The sequence below is a fragment of the Oncorhynchus kisutch genome, linkage group LG2 (genome assembly GCF_002021735.2).
Source record: "Oncorhynchus kisutch isolate 150728-3 linkage group LG2, Okis_V2, whole genome shotgun sequence".
Lineage (NCBI taxonomy): Eukaryota > Metazoa > Chordata > Actinopteri > Salmoniformes > Salmonidae > Oncorhynchus > Oncorhynchus kisutch.
In genome coordinates this window covers 47,285,868-47,301,345 of record NC_034175.2, presented here as the reverse complement: position 1 = coordinate 47,301,345, position 15,478 = coordinate 47,285,868, and the positions used below count along the sequence as shown (strand labels likewise).

The window sequence follows — 15,478 nt, the reverse complement described above, 5'->3', positions numbered from 1 at the left end:
CATTTCATGAAGCTCCCGACGAACAGTTCTTGTGCTGACGTTGCCTCCAGAGGCAGTTTGGAACTCGACAGTGAGTGTGGCAACCGAGGACACACGATTTTTATGCACCATACGCTTCAGCACTCACCAGTCCCATTCTGTGAACATGTGAGGCCTACCACTTTGCCGCTGAGTCGTTGTTGCTCCTAGACGTTTCCACTTCACAATAACAACACTTTCAGTTGATCAGGGCAGCTCGAGCAGGGCAGAAATTGACATCCTATGACAGTGCCACGTTGAAAGTCTCACTGAGCTCTTCAGCAAGGCCCTGTACTGCCAATGTTTGTCTATTGAGATTGCATGGCGGTGTGCTCGATTTTATACACCTGGCAGCAACAGGTGTGGCTGAAATAGCCGAATCCACTAATTCGAAGGGGTGTCCACATACTTTTGTATATGTAGAGTATCATTCTATAGGTTCTTGACCATCTATTTAAAAATATTTACAGATGTTATTAGACAGACAACCAGAGAAACATAGAGCAGGGAGTTCCAGTATGATCAGAAAACTACAGACGGGTTACATATATCGCTGAAAATGACTGTCCATAACTTCTTGTCAGCTCCTACTTGAAAACGTAACAGAGAAGCAATTTCCTGTTTTGCTAATCACTAAACAGTCATGAAAACATAAAATTACACTAAAACTGTACAGGACATCACTAAATGCATCATAATAACAACCCACGTGTTAAAAGTGGCAGGGTTGTCCTTTAACTTGAGCCTGTTGCTGTTGCAGCTGTGGCACAGCCTCAGTCAAATCTGAAAGGACACATCGAATACAGCCAGCCACAACACTGCTGGGTAAATAAAGATGATAGCAGAACATAAAAAAACAGCATGGTTTCTCACATCCACTTCACAGCCCCCACTGAACTCCAACATGAGCAGAATACAGTGGCCTACTTGAATGGCTTCACTGGCTTGATGCCAAAAAGCTGACCATGTGTGAAAGGTGTCCATACTTTTATGCATCCCTATCACACCCAAGAAGGTAGAGGTACTATACTGTAAAGAAAGAGCATCATTCTTTTTTCAGAAATCATTGTGTTCACTGATTTTGGATGCTAATTGAGGCAATGGAAGACGTTCTAATAGACTTATGTTATTAGAATCCACTTCTTTGAGTGCGTCATGTACTAACATTTCTGCCAAACCGGAGTCTTAGCTTTGGCACAGCCAGGCTTTCATGGAGATTTCACATGCTACTTTGTGAGCATTCGTGTGTGTGTGTGTGTGTGTGTGTGTGTGTGTGTGTGTGTGTGTGTGTGTGTGTGTGTGTGTGTGTGTGTGTGTGTGTGTGTCAATGGCAGATAGATTACGTAAACGCTCTGTCCCATCAAAGCAAGGGAACTACATTTCCTGAAAAGGTGTAATTTCTCAGAAAATTTTCCAAAAAAGGGATGGAGGGGGGAAAAAAAGAGAACATGAGCGCAGTTGCCAAATACAGACTCTCAGGCTACCAACAGCACAAGCTCAAGTACAAATGCAACTCATAGCAACTGATCTGTGTCATACAGGTGATTTGAAAGTCATAGTACTGCTCTCACAGACTTTTTAGTCATGATGGAGAAAAAGTTTATCAACAAAGCGGGCCACAGTCAAAACAAAGAGGTGTTGCGTCTACAGTGGTATATCTGTGGACACTTGGAATACCTTGCTTCTGCCATCCAGCCAACATAGATCAAATGCTAGCTACAGGCGAACTCAAATGAGAACAACTCTCATTGATATACAGTAGCTAGTCTATCAAATAGTCATTGCATAGCTAGCTACAACTGTTTTTGCAACTAAAGAGGGTTTTGTACATTAGTGCTGTGTATTTTCTTACCTGTGTGGGCACCAGCACTGGCGGGTATGCCAATTTGTGATTGCGGTACATCCAGAAGGAGAAGAGGATGATTGCAGTGATGCCTATAATGGGCACCAACGAGTACATCAGGGTGGTAAAGAGAGGAGGCTTCGGCGTAACCGGGTTCGACGTTGCTATGGAGGGAAGCGGAGAGCGAGGGAGGGAGTGGGAAAGAAAGTGAAAGAAAGACAGAGAGAGTAAAATGAGATCAATCTAGATTACGCCTGGACAAAAGGACTATTGTAGGATGTACTCAAAATCAAGGAGTGCTGAAAGAGCATTTTGTTAATAACTTTACCAAGAATGTGAAAAACGAAATGGGTTATGTGTTGCGGTCTCCGTGTTCATAATGTAGGGCTGATATGGGCTCAACTCTAGCTGGCTGATGTCATTTTTATAAAATGCATTTCTAGCTGGGTCTCTCTGGGGCTGGGAATCAGCCAAATCTATCCGGGCTTAGTGTCAATGAGTGTGACGGTTAAATCAAGAGGATATCTCGCTCTCAGTCACACACATGCGCGCACAAAAACACACACACACACACTAGAGCTGGGATGATAAACTTACCAAACCGACCATTTATCGTGGACATAGTGCTGAAATTGTTCATTAAGATAAATAACCTACTAGGAAAAATGCGAAGTGATGAAATGAAATACGTTTGCTAATATGGGTGCTTGTTAATGGGACAATTGATAGCTACAACATTCAAAGTAATAGTAGTAGTTAAAAGGGTAATGTAATAAAAAAAATAACTTTGGTGTACATCGTTATAAACTTAACGTTTCATTGTGAAAATTCAGTCAATTTATCTTGATATGGGTTTTGTCCATATCGCCCGGCTCTAACACACACACACACACACACACACACACACACACACACAGTTTTGTATTGCTATCCTTGTGGGGACCAAAGAATTGATTCCCAGCCAAAATCCTATTTTCCTTAACCTAACCTAATCGCAAACAGCAAACCCCTAAAACTATACCTAACCCTTACTCCTAGCAGTAACCCCTAACCTTAAGTCTAACCCTAATTGTAACCCTAAACCTAAGTCTAAAATATCATTTTTCCTCGTGGGGACCGGCAAAATGTCCCCACTTGTCTGAATTATCCTTGCTTTACTATCCTTGTGAGGACTTCCGGTATTCACAAGAATATTTAAACAAACACACACACACGAAACCTGAACACAGAGAGCATACTCTGAAGTCTGATGATTTGATCCCTAACGATTCAGTAAAAACTAGCTTTAATCTAGTAGCCCTGTTAACTGTGGAGCCACAGGCTTGGTGATTGAGTGAGTTAGTGTATCTGTCTAAAGCCTGTTTGGTTCGCAGGCACCCATCCTGGCACAGTCCCTTTACAGGGCTTCATGAAAGAGAGATAAGATTTGATTGTGACTCGTTGCCAAAGCAGCAGCTCCAGTAATCTCAACACGGACTCGTTTCACTGCTGCGGTGGATACCCCTTCCCTCGCCTGCCAGCGTGACATCCAGTGTGTGTATGTGTGTATCGTTACTGCTCTATGTGGGGGACCTCAGCTGAACTGGCAACAGGCAGTAACATTGCGTGGTTAAAGAGGGGGCACTGTTTGTGATGCTGCTGTTGCCTGCCTGCCACAACCCCCCCTTGCCATGTCCCTCCCCCTCTATACCCATTGCTCCCCTCCCCCTCTCCCAGCTCTCTGCCCAGTGCTCCACTTTAGCTGCAAGTGGGATAAGAACCCGGATTAGCCTCTTTGAGCTGAAAAATACATCAGACCCAACCCCCCCCCACTCTCCAACATGCCTCCTCTTGCCTGCTGCGTGCTCCCTGCTCTCCACGCCCCAACCTCGCCCCCAGGGCAATAGGATCACCACACTGTACACGCCACTCAGGCATGGAGCCGCTCTGGTCAGAAGGTCAAGCTCTCTCCCGTTCTCTCCCTCTTTCTATTCACTCCTGCATGGTTCATCCCCAGAGAGGCCCTGTTACTAGGTTTAAAAAAAGCAGCTGTGAGCATGTGCAGAGCCTTATGCTCGATACGATAGTAAGGCTCCGACCGAGCTTTTAATTCCAAATATCCAGGGAATTCCACATCTAGTTAGTCACTGCTGCAAATACGTATGTGTTTAGTTGAATAAGCAGAGGGAGAAAGGCATGCCTAATGTACTGTGGTAGAGCCCATCTCCCCACCCAAAGCTTCAATATACAGTCAGTGGCTAGTTGATTAGGTACTCCACCCCATTCATGAAAATGCACTGCTACTACAGACATTGAGTCACGTGGCTGTGGCTTGCTATATAAAGCAGGCAGACAGGCATTGAGGCATTCAGTTACTGTTCGAATGGGCAAAATTAGTGACCTAAGCGACTTTGAGTGTGGTATGATAGTCGGTGCCAGGTGCGCCGGAGCCAGTTTTTCAGAATAATGTATCCGGCGCACCTGCCAAGCGGCCACCCTCCTGGGCTTTTCACTAAGAAGGGAGCGACAAACAAAAAACATCCAGTCCGCAGCGGTCAGGTAGGCGAAAACAGCTCGTTGATGAGAGAGGTCGAAGAAGAATGGCATGAACCGTGCAAGCTAACAGGCGGGCCACAAACAGACAATTAATGGCACAGTACAACAGTGGTGTGCAGAACGGCATCTCAGAATGCACAACTCCTCGATCCTTGTCACAGATGGGCTATTGCAGCAGACACCAGGTTCCACTCCTGTCAGCTAAAACCAAGAAGAAGCGGCTCCAGTGGGCATGTGATCACCAAAACTGGACAATTGAGGATTGGAAAAACATTGCCTGTTCCAACAAAGTCTGGTTCCTTTTGCATCATGCTGATGGCAGAGTCAAGATTTGGGGTAAGCAGCATGAGTCCATAGACCCATCCAGCCTGGTATCAATGGTACAGGCTGGTAGCGGTGGTGTACTGGTGTGGGGAATGTTTTCCTGGCACATGTTAGGTCCCTTGATGCCAATTGAGCAACTATTGAACGCCACAACCCAAAGAATACAGGCTGTTCTGTAGTCCGACCAGGTACTAGATGGGTGTACCTAATAAAATAACCAGTGAGTGTATCTATTGTATAACCTCTATCTGAGAACACACAAATGTTTTCCCCATGAATTAATATGACTATTCTGAAAAGGGCAATTCTGTTCATTGTTGAGCAACAATAGCACAAGAGGAAAAGGAGTAACCCAACCACAACATTAAGGCATTTCTGATCACTGATTAGATGTTTCTTTATACTCAACTGAGGATGTGGTAATAAAAAACATGTTTTGCCAGGACCAAGAAATTCCAGAACCAAGGAACATTAAGAGATTTCTGATTAGATGTTTCTATTCTGCATTCTTTGAGGATGTGCTCAAATTATTACATATCTTTTTTTTAAATCAACAATTACGGGAAGAATGTAGATTGATTTCCAGGAAGGATTGTTACTTGGCAGAGCGAGCAGCACCAATGGAGGAAGCTGATATCAGTGTGCCCAGACCCAGCTAGCTACACCTCCTGAGTCACTGCATTCTTCCTCCTGCTAAGAGGTTGTTTAGCAGTGAGGCCCGTTAGCTCAACGGGGATAAGGAGGACAGATCATCCCCTTTTAATCTTAAAGACACAGCAATCCCTGATGAATGACACACAGGAAGCCACACAGGATACGGTCAGACACACCATGGCACATGCCGGTGTTCACTGCACACTCACTGGAACTAGGAACACCACATCACGCAGAACACTTCCCGGAATATGGAGCAGATTTGACGAAGCAGAGCGGTTATGCAGAGCATCAGCGTTATGTAACGTGAGAGAATAAAGATGACTAACATATTGGGTTATTTATTTTGTTTCATGTCGTAACAAAAGTCAAAAGGTCACGCTTCGGACAAAGGCAAGGACGTCAGATTTGAGCATAACATATTTTTCAGTTGATATGGTGTTACTACATACAGAAACACAAGCATACGCACACACAACTTACTCTGAACAGCTTGTGTGTTGTCGGGGGTGTAGAATAACTTTTGGTTGCACATGTTTCCTTCACAGCAGCAGAAGAACACATCTGGACTTTCCTTCGTCTCCACACATTCAGTTCTGGAAAAGAGAGAGACAATGCTGTCATAACAATGTAGCAAAATGTTAGTCCCTTCGGGCCCCAATAGCTTAGCAAACCTTCCCTTTTCTAAAGTATTTTTGCAACTTATTTTGTTTCTTTAGGTTACAATTGTATATCTAAGGAAAATATGATATTTCGGAAACTGTCCTTGAGCTTTAGACTGGAGCTCTACAGGAATAGTAATATAATGGATGTAAAAATATGATGTTGTAGTTCATGTTGCTGTAGGTACAGAAGGCTACTTCCTGCAAAAAAGTATTTTTGTGTTTCACCTCGTACGTTTGGAACTCAGTCAAATCAACAAAAAACGAAGGAAAAAAATAATGAATTCTATATTTAACTGGCAAACTGACATTCCATGGCAGTTAAACCATATCAAAGCTACACTCCGTTCTCTAAACATCCTTGACTAGATAAACAAGCTGATTAACCCAAGCTGAAACAAAATGAGCAGTATTCACTCCAAACGATGTTTGAAAAAAACGCTTGGCTGTTGTTTACATGGAGAGTTAACACGCGTTGGTAAGTTGCCGCACGGTCGGAGCTACCTGTTGCTCTACATTGCTCTACATTGAGTAATCACATGGCAGCATGCCACACTTCAAAAACACATCGATTTGGTTACTGCAGATGGAAGGTAAACGGGTTCATCGGCATGCTAAGACAAGACCCGCCATGTAAATCGGCCTTTCTGGGCCTGGGTTCTCGCACGCTATGACAGAGAATGTTTCTGGCAACGCTAGCTGACATGCTGGATGGATAGCTGGGCAGATAACATCACAATTTGGTGGAATGGAGGGGGAGCAAAGCTGAACAGCAATAACATGTTTACACAAGTGAAGAGGTGCTAAAGTGTTACACTTAAACATCAGGTATATATATATAACTCTGAGTGAGGAAACATTTCATCCATCTCGATCTGTCTGTTCTGGCTCACAGGGCAAATGTGCAATATGCAAACATCTAGGCCTAGATTGTTTTTAAAAAACACTGCAGGTGTTAAATTACTTGAAGAAGCTCAATTGTTTATCGCAGTAGTGTAGCTGTTAGAACAAGTTGAGACTGCTAATGCTGACATTTTTTTTTAAATGTCTAGCCTGCAAGGAACCACGTTCATGATGATTTTTCGTCCTCCACATTCGACACCTTTCACATTATCTTCATGGGACGACCAAGTCCTCACACAGAATGGAGGTACTAGATAGGTCTATAAGAGTCGTCTTCACTGATTATATTGATAACATTTGTCATCCATTGCAAAACACCAATGATACACTTAGTTATTCCCCCGTGTGTCATTGGTGTGTTGTAACAGATCACACATGTTATCCACCCCACCCCCACAGAGCCCTGATGCAATAGGCCCTACCTGTCATAGCAGTTGGTATCATCCAACCAGCAGCCTTGCTTGACGATATCTACGGTTCCTGACACATTCCTCCAGGTGGCAAAGCAGTGTCTCCGCTTGTCCTTCTCCCCGGCACACGTCTCGATGCCACTGCGGTTACCCCGGTTCTCCTGGATGGCAGCAGGGTTGGGGTTGTAGTTGTAGTGGACACACTCCTGCGTCTCTGACCGGCCCAGGATAGCCCCTGAGTAACAGACAGATGGAGACACCAGATCAAAATACTTTGAGGTGAAGGTCGAACAGCATTCCTGTTGTCAGGTGAATGTGTTAATAAATCATATGGTTAGAATCGGTTGAAGGGCGTTCAAACACCAAACCACAGACATGAATGAATATATAAAAGAAGCCTACTGTGTCCTGCACATCAACATAGTTCATTTTGGGACAGCCCTGTCTCCAGTGTAACATCATATGTCCTTTTAATCTAAGACTAATCTATTGCTCTCGTGAAGCAATGCACGGATGATGTAACTCTCCACTCACTGCAGGACAATTACAGGACGGGGGCATTAAAGGCCACTTCCAGGGCTGCAGTGATCACGAACAGAGCCATCTCTCATCAGCCAGCCTCCCTCCACAGTGTGAAGCCTTACCACAGCCCTGTAATTAACCAGTGGTGATGACTCGAGTGCCTCTAGAAACTGACACACACAGTCTTCAAATGATGTGTGGGAAAATCTCTGGCCCTGGCTGATTGTGATATGATTTGTTAATGATTATGTTTGATAGGTCCAGGAGGGTAATGGGATAGAATTCCCATTCAGAGAGAACAGTCTCGTTTTCAACCGAATCAGCAGGGTTGAAATAAGTCGAATGTCATTTACTGTACTGAATCACAACACATGACAATCATTTAGCCCACTGCACCCTCACCTCATCCATTTTGAGAAGTAACCTAGGCATGAAATCTTCTAGTCTGCAGCTAGTAAAATACAGCCCCTATTGACAGTATGCTCCGAGCTGTACAAAGCACACTGCACACAAGTCAATCAAACAATTGCCAATAATGTACTGTCACGCATAGTCAGGCTATCCTCGTTCACTAAGCCATAGACATGACAATGAACTCAAAATATAAACATGAACCTGCGAGGCGCCAGGCACCACAGGTTGATTCATCCCTGGATAAGATTTGGGGCCTACTGCTTAAGGAATGTATTCACTATATCATCTCAAACACCAAAAAGGCTAGACAAAAATCATTTATATTTTAAGTATAATCCTTGAGACTTATCTAAACAACAGGAAAAAGGATTTTGAATTTATGGTTTAAGAAACCACAACAATATGAGCTTGTGGTTATGGTTAACCCTGACAAAACCTCAAGTGGTGACAGTGACTGAAAACAAAAGGATATGGTGGGTGTGGTTTGACAATGGTGACACGTCTGCTTGTTAAGGCAGGGAAGAGAGGCTCTGACACAAATCAATGAACATGCAAAGGACTTTCTCTCTCATCTCTACGTGTGCCAAATATAGGAGAACTAACTGTTTAGAAAGCTTTCTATAAATAGGCTTGCCGGCTTGATTCAGCTCAGATAGGATAAAATGCTACTGTTTATCCTACGTAATCTATTGTAAAGTCTATTCTTAACACATTTTGTCTTCGGGGTGTAAAAAGACACACACATCCTTAATTAAAAAGAAGAAATGCATAATTTAAAAAGTACAAAGAGATATTTTGAGAGTGAGACGGAAAGAAAGACAGAGAGAAAGGGACAGAGAATCAGAGACAGGGACACAGCAAGAGACAGAAAAAGAGAGATAGAAGAAAGAGCCTGAGAGTGAGAAGAAAGAAAGAAGTCACCTGCCAAGGGCCCCCTGAGACACAGAGGGGCTTCTCTTAGTCTCTACATTCCGCTCATATCTAACAGGGCCAGGGACAAGGGAGTCGGGACCTACAGTGCCGTTTTGTTCTGACAATCAATTATGAGGGCCAACTAAACATAGGATAGCTAAACATGGAATGCTCTGAGCCCAGGGGCCAGAGATCTGGAAACTGGTCACGCAAGTTGAGTAAAAGAGACTGTTGGTGCTAGAGGTCAACCGATTAATCGGAATGGCCGATTTAACTTCTTGGATATAGGGGGCACTCTTTTAATTTATGGATAAAAAAACGTGCCCGTTTTAAGCGCAATATTTTGTCACGAAAATAAGCTTGACTATGCATATAATTGGCAGCTTTGGAAAGAAAACACTCTAAGGTTTCCAAAACTGCAAAGATATTATCTATGAGTGCCACAGAACTCATGCTACAGGCGAAACCAAGATGAAACTTCAACCAGGAAATGGGAAGAATTTTTGAAGCTGTTTTCTATTGTCTCCTTATATGGCTGTGAATGCGCCGGGAATGAGCCTGCCCTTCCTATCGTTTCTCCAAGGTGTCTGCAGCATTGTGACGTATTTGTAGGCATATCATTGGAAGATTGGCCATAAGAGACTACATTTTCCAGGGGTCCGCCCGGTGTCCTTTGTCTAAATTGGTGCGTAATCTACAAGCTGCACGCAGTCATCCAGTGATTGAGAGGAGAGAGGAGGCTTTCAACGAACGATATATCATGAAGAGATATGTGAAAAACACCTTGAGGATTGATTCTAAACAACGTTTACCATGTTTCAGTCGATATTATGGAGTTAATTTGGAAAAAAGTTTGGCGTTTTGAAGACTGAATTTTCGTTTTTTTTTGGTAGCCAAACGTGACGCACCAAACGGAGCGATTTCTCCTAAACAAATAATCTTTCAGGAAAAACGGAGCATTTGCTATCTAACTGAGAGTCTCCTCATTGAAAACATCTGAAGTTCTTCAAAGGTAATGATTTTATTTGAATGATTTTCTGGTTTTTGTGAAAATGTTGTCTGCTGATGCTAACGCTAAATGCTACGCTAGCCGCGCTAGCTGTTACACAAATGCTTATTTTGCAATGGTTGAGAAGCATATTTTGAAAATCTGAGATGACAGTGTTGTTAACAAAAGGCTAAGCTTGAGAGCTAGCATATTAATTTCATTTCATTTGCGATTTTCATGAATAGTTAACGTTGCGTTATGGTAATGAGCTTGAGGCTGTATTCAAGATCCCGGATCCGGGATGGCTCGACGCAAGAAGTTAATTAGGGCCGATTTCAAGTTTTCAACAACAATCGGAACTCTGTATTTTTGGGCGCCGATTTTATTTATTTATGTATTTTTTATACCTTTATTTAACTAGGCAAGTCAGTTAAGAACACATTCTTATGTTCAATGACGGCCTAGGAAGGGTGGGTTAACTGTCTCGTTCAGGGGCAGAACGACAGATTTGCACCTTGTCAGCTCGAGGGACCCAATCTTGCAACCTTACAGTTAACTAGTCCAACGCAATAATGACCTGCCTCTCTCTCGTTGCACTCCACAAGGAGACTGACTGCCTGTTATGCGAATGCAGTAAGCCAAGGTAAGTTGCTAGCTAGCATTAAACGTGTCTTATAAAAAACAATCAATCATAATCACTAGTTAACTACACATGATTGATGATATTACTAGATGTTAACTAGTGTGTCCTGCGTTGCATATAATCTGACTGAGCATACAAGCATACAAGTATCTAAGTATCTGACTGAGCGGTGGTAGGCAGAAGCAGGTGCGTAAACATTCATTCAAACAGCACTTTCGTGCGTTTTGCCAGCAGCTCTTCGTTGTGCGTCAAGCATTGTTTTTGACTTCAAGCCTATCAACTCCCAAGATGAGGCTGGTGTAACCGAAGTGAAATGGCTAGCTAGTTAGCGCGCGCTAATAACGTTTCAAACTTCACTCGCTCTGAGCCTTGGGGTGGTTGTTTCCCTTGCTCTGCATGGGTAACGCTGCTTCGATGGTGGCTGTTGTAGTTGTGTTGCTGGTTTGAGCCCAGGGAGGAGCGAGGAGAGGGACGGAAGCTATACTGTTACACTGGCAATACTAAAGTGCCTATAAGAACATCCAATAGTCAAAGGTTAATGAAATACAAATGATATTGAGGGATATAGTCCTATAATTCCTATAATAACTACAACCTAAAACGTCTTAACTGGGAATATTGAAGACTCATGTTAAAAGGAACCACCAGCTTTCATATGTTCTCATGTTCTGAGCAAGGAACTTAAACGTTAGCTTTCTTACATGGCACATATTGCACTTTTACTTTCTTCTCCAACACTTTGTTTTTGCATTATTTACTTGAGGCTAAATTGATTTTATTGATGTATTATATTAAGTTAAAATAAGTGTTCATTCAGTATTGTTGTAATTGTCATTATTACAAATTGTTTTTTTTATTTTATTATCGGCCGATTAAACGGTATCGGCTTTTTTGGTCCTCCAATAATCGGTATCGGCGTTGAAACATCATAATCGGTCGACCTCTAGTTAGCGCCAAGGAAGAAACAAGCCCGGGGATGAGTTGGAGTGCCACAATTGCTTGTGCTGAACAAGCTGGACTGGGCATACAGTACAGACACTATTTACTGTAGGCTACCTCTGTGGGGTCACAGTTTGACCATGTGTTTACAGTCTGTTCACTAATGATCCTGACAATGGGACATCTTCGACACTTATTCCCAAACATTTCTTCACATTTTTTTTTGCCTCAACCAAATGATGAGAATATCATCCTCACAGAGATCAGCACTGCTATGGGGAAGAAGAAAGTATCTGACTTATCTAACTTGCGGTTAATCGAATATCCGGATATCCGAACAGACGTTCAGTATTCGAACACTTGTGAGAGTATTCATTTTATATATATATATATATATATATATATATATATATATATATATATATATATATATATATATATATATATATATATATATATATAAAAAATTTTTTTTTAACATTTTAACATCTTTGTCTAAATTAAATTATCCATGATACATCGTTAGACACAACATACATGACATTTGACATGCTTAAATTAAAATGGGCAGAGCAGTCCAAAATGTAATTTCCTTGTTTTTTATATATATTTCCACACTATGAGGTTGGAATAATACTGTGAAAAAGTTATGATAATGTACTTTTAGTGTAAGAGCTGTTTGAACATTTCTGCTTGTTTGGCTGGATGGGATTTTTGGACCACCTGGTGATTTCACTAGATAAGTTCACTAGATAAATGAATAGACCAATAACAAATAGTTTGCCCTCCTCTCTGCCAAAAACAGCTAGTTTGCAGATTACACATTTGAGACAGGCCTCTGTCTCAAACCACCCCTAGCAAAATTCTTGCATGAGAAATTGCATTTAGCTAAGAAGCTATTTTTGTTTATTTTTTTACCATTTTAATTGAAAACAATTACAGTAAAGTACTTAATTGTTACCCAGAAATAATTTGATATTGAGATAAACATGGCTGCATTGGACCTTTTAATAAAACAACAAACTTGTATTTGAATGTAGCATTTTGAATGTAGTGTTTTGAATGTAGTGTTTAGCTATGTAGCCTACGGTGCATTGAGCTACTGCTGCTTCAGACGTTATGTGGCTTTGATATTGTTTTCAGATGCATACAGTAAATGTAGCCTACAGTTCTGGGGACGGACAAAGTGATTTTTTGATTTTTCAAGCAAATTTTCTCGAGCTATAGGTTATGGGTTGCATTTTATATAAAAAGTCATTTTACTATCATACTGCATGTAGCCCTCCAGTCAGCCCTGACAACAGTATGCTATTTTCCCCACCTCAGCGATTAGCCTACAGGCGTACACCAACGGAAGGTCCACAAGACCTGACACAGATCAATACAAAACACTCATCACAAAATGTTGAAACAAAATCAGTTTTATGATGGCAAACATCAGACTTCTCTTTCACTGTTGCTGTTAGCCTAGGCTACTGTTATAGCGGTATAGCACCCTGTGGCATTTGTCTTTTTTGTGTGACTATCTTTCCCCCCCCAAAAAAATTATTATATTATTAATTTCAAATGCCCATCCCTAACTGACTGTATGCATTCCAAAATAGCCCACATGAAGCCATTTTGCTTACATTGAACACATCAAATCCATTACTCAGTCATGGCCCAAGTCCAAGAAGATACCCATTTTCTTAATTCATATTCATAAAAGTGTAAACGATACAATAATAACAGCATAATGCCTCTTTAAAAAACAAATGGTGCTGTGGTGTGTCTAGCTGGATGGATGGATGAAGAAAATTATTTGGGGGGGGGGAATTAATTTGCTAATTGCCCCTCGTGGGGATAAATCCAGGGGATTAGTTCCGGAGACACAAATCGCCATTATCAGGATTACAGGGAATCTGCCGGAATTACTGTCACATCCACGCCTGGTGGAGGAGGAGGAAGGCACAGCCGAAGATGCACATCATTCGTCGAAGCCCCAATACCATGATTACAGATCTGGGCCAGCACAAATCACAAAAGGGCCCTGTTCAAAAGTCAGTTTGTTTATTGACTACTGGGGGATAGTTGGATTGGGCAGGACCTTTGACAATGTTGTATGGACGGGGAGCCAACACATAAACATCATTCCCTCTTGACAATCTCAAATAGGCTTGACTAGACTCACTCTAGACAACCCCTAGCCTAAACCTTCTTCCATCATAGGAGCTTCTGTATCCACTATACTCCTCAAAATATTTGGCCCTCATCACAAGCAGGTTTACTAGGGGTTAATCCATTTGTCCAAACAGGGAGTCGACAGAATATCTAAATAATCTTTCAAAACCCTAATTGAAAACTACAGCAATGCAATTAGAATGCCCAAGTGCCGGTTCTAAACAACTGAAGAGCCATACTGTAGGCATTTTCCTCAGATTCGGTGGCACAACCAAGATGGCTTAAAAAAAACTTTGCCAGCTCATCAAGTCTGTCTGTGGCAGACTCCTCTGATTATCTTGTCCATTCCAGCGCAGGCTGGGCAACCCGGATTAAGTGGGAGGGGGATGTGATTTGAAATTATGCCAAAGGGGGGAGCAAAGATACTTTCTCTTGTGCTCCATCTCCACAGGGTGTAACAGGCACTCCACTCCCCGCATGGACGTGAAACAAGTGCAGTTATAAATATAGCTTGTATTTAGAGATCCACACATACAATCAACTACTGATATCAAAATAGATGACTCATCTTATTTTAACCTTTATTTTTACTAGGCAAGTCGGTTAAGAACAAATTCTTATTTACAATGACGGCCTAGGAACAGTAGCTTAACTGCCCTGTTCAGGGGTAGGACAGCAGATTTTTACCTTGTCAGCTCTGGGATTAAATTTCACAACCTTTCGGTTACTGGCCCAATGCTCTAACCACTAGGATACCTGCCGCCCCATCTTATGGCTTTGATAGCCTAGGCCAAATGTTATAGTTGATTAGGTTATGTTGGTTGTTCCACAAAATCAGTGCCTTTTGAGTCCCCTAACAGAAATTGTGCAACATCAATATTGAATTTTAACAGCATTTTAAACAGTGTTTCCCCTATATGCATTTAGCAGCAGCGCACCGCTGCTTCTAAATCAGGTGTGCCACTGCAAAAAAACATAATTACAAAAAATTAAGAAAATAATAATGGAGACATTTTTTTGGGGGGGGGGTGGTAAAACGTTTTCTGTTTAAACTTAAACACCTACATCCAGATATGAAGCATGTAGAAAAGGGAGCAGTCTATTTTTAAAGAAGATCATCTTTGAGAATTAACAATCACCAAAATAAAAACGGTATAGTCAGTATAGTTAGAATAAAAAATTCTAAAAATTGAATGTTATGGGGCCCCCACTGATTTTGTTATAATGTTTGAGTCACTTAGATAGCATTGGAACAAGGCATAACCCATGGTAAAATGTGTATCACTTCATTAAATTAGCATTAAAACAGCAAATTGTCTCTCAGCCCCATGGTGTAGAATTGTAAAACATTCACTTTGAAGGTGCAAATATTTTCTCAGCCCCATGACAAAAGGTGTGGAATTACAGGAAACTAGCTTTAAAAAGGTACATTATGCAAAAATTGCTCAGCCATTTCCTGGTTAGAAAAATTATAATAGTTTGTCTAATTTCAGTTTGTGACAAAACAAGGAGTCATTGTGTAGAGCAGGTATTCCCAAACTGTGGTAAGCG

General features: G+C 41.8%; 1 protein-coding gene across 1 annotated transcript in view; it reads right to left on the bottom strand.

The window, feature by feature from the left end:
- The window catches only part of LOC109867401 (activin receptor type-2A), a 49,341-nt gene that overhangs the window by 19,820 nt on the left and 14,043 nt on the right, over nt 1–15,478 (bottom strand). Inside the window, exons 2-4 of the mRNA XM_020456550.2 lie at nt 7,362–7,584; nt 5,858–5,970; nt 1,871–2,025 (exon numbers count right to left, since the gene is read on the bottom strand). Of these exons, the coding sequence (XP_020312139.1) occupies nt 1,871–2,025; nt 5,858–5,970; nt 7,362–7,584 (491 nt within the window). The remainder of the gene's footprint in view (nt 1–1,870; nt 2,026–5,857; nt 5,971–7,361; nt 7,585–15,478) is intronic.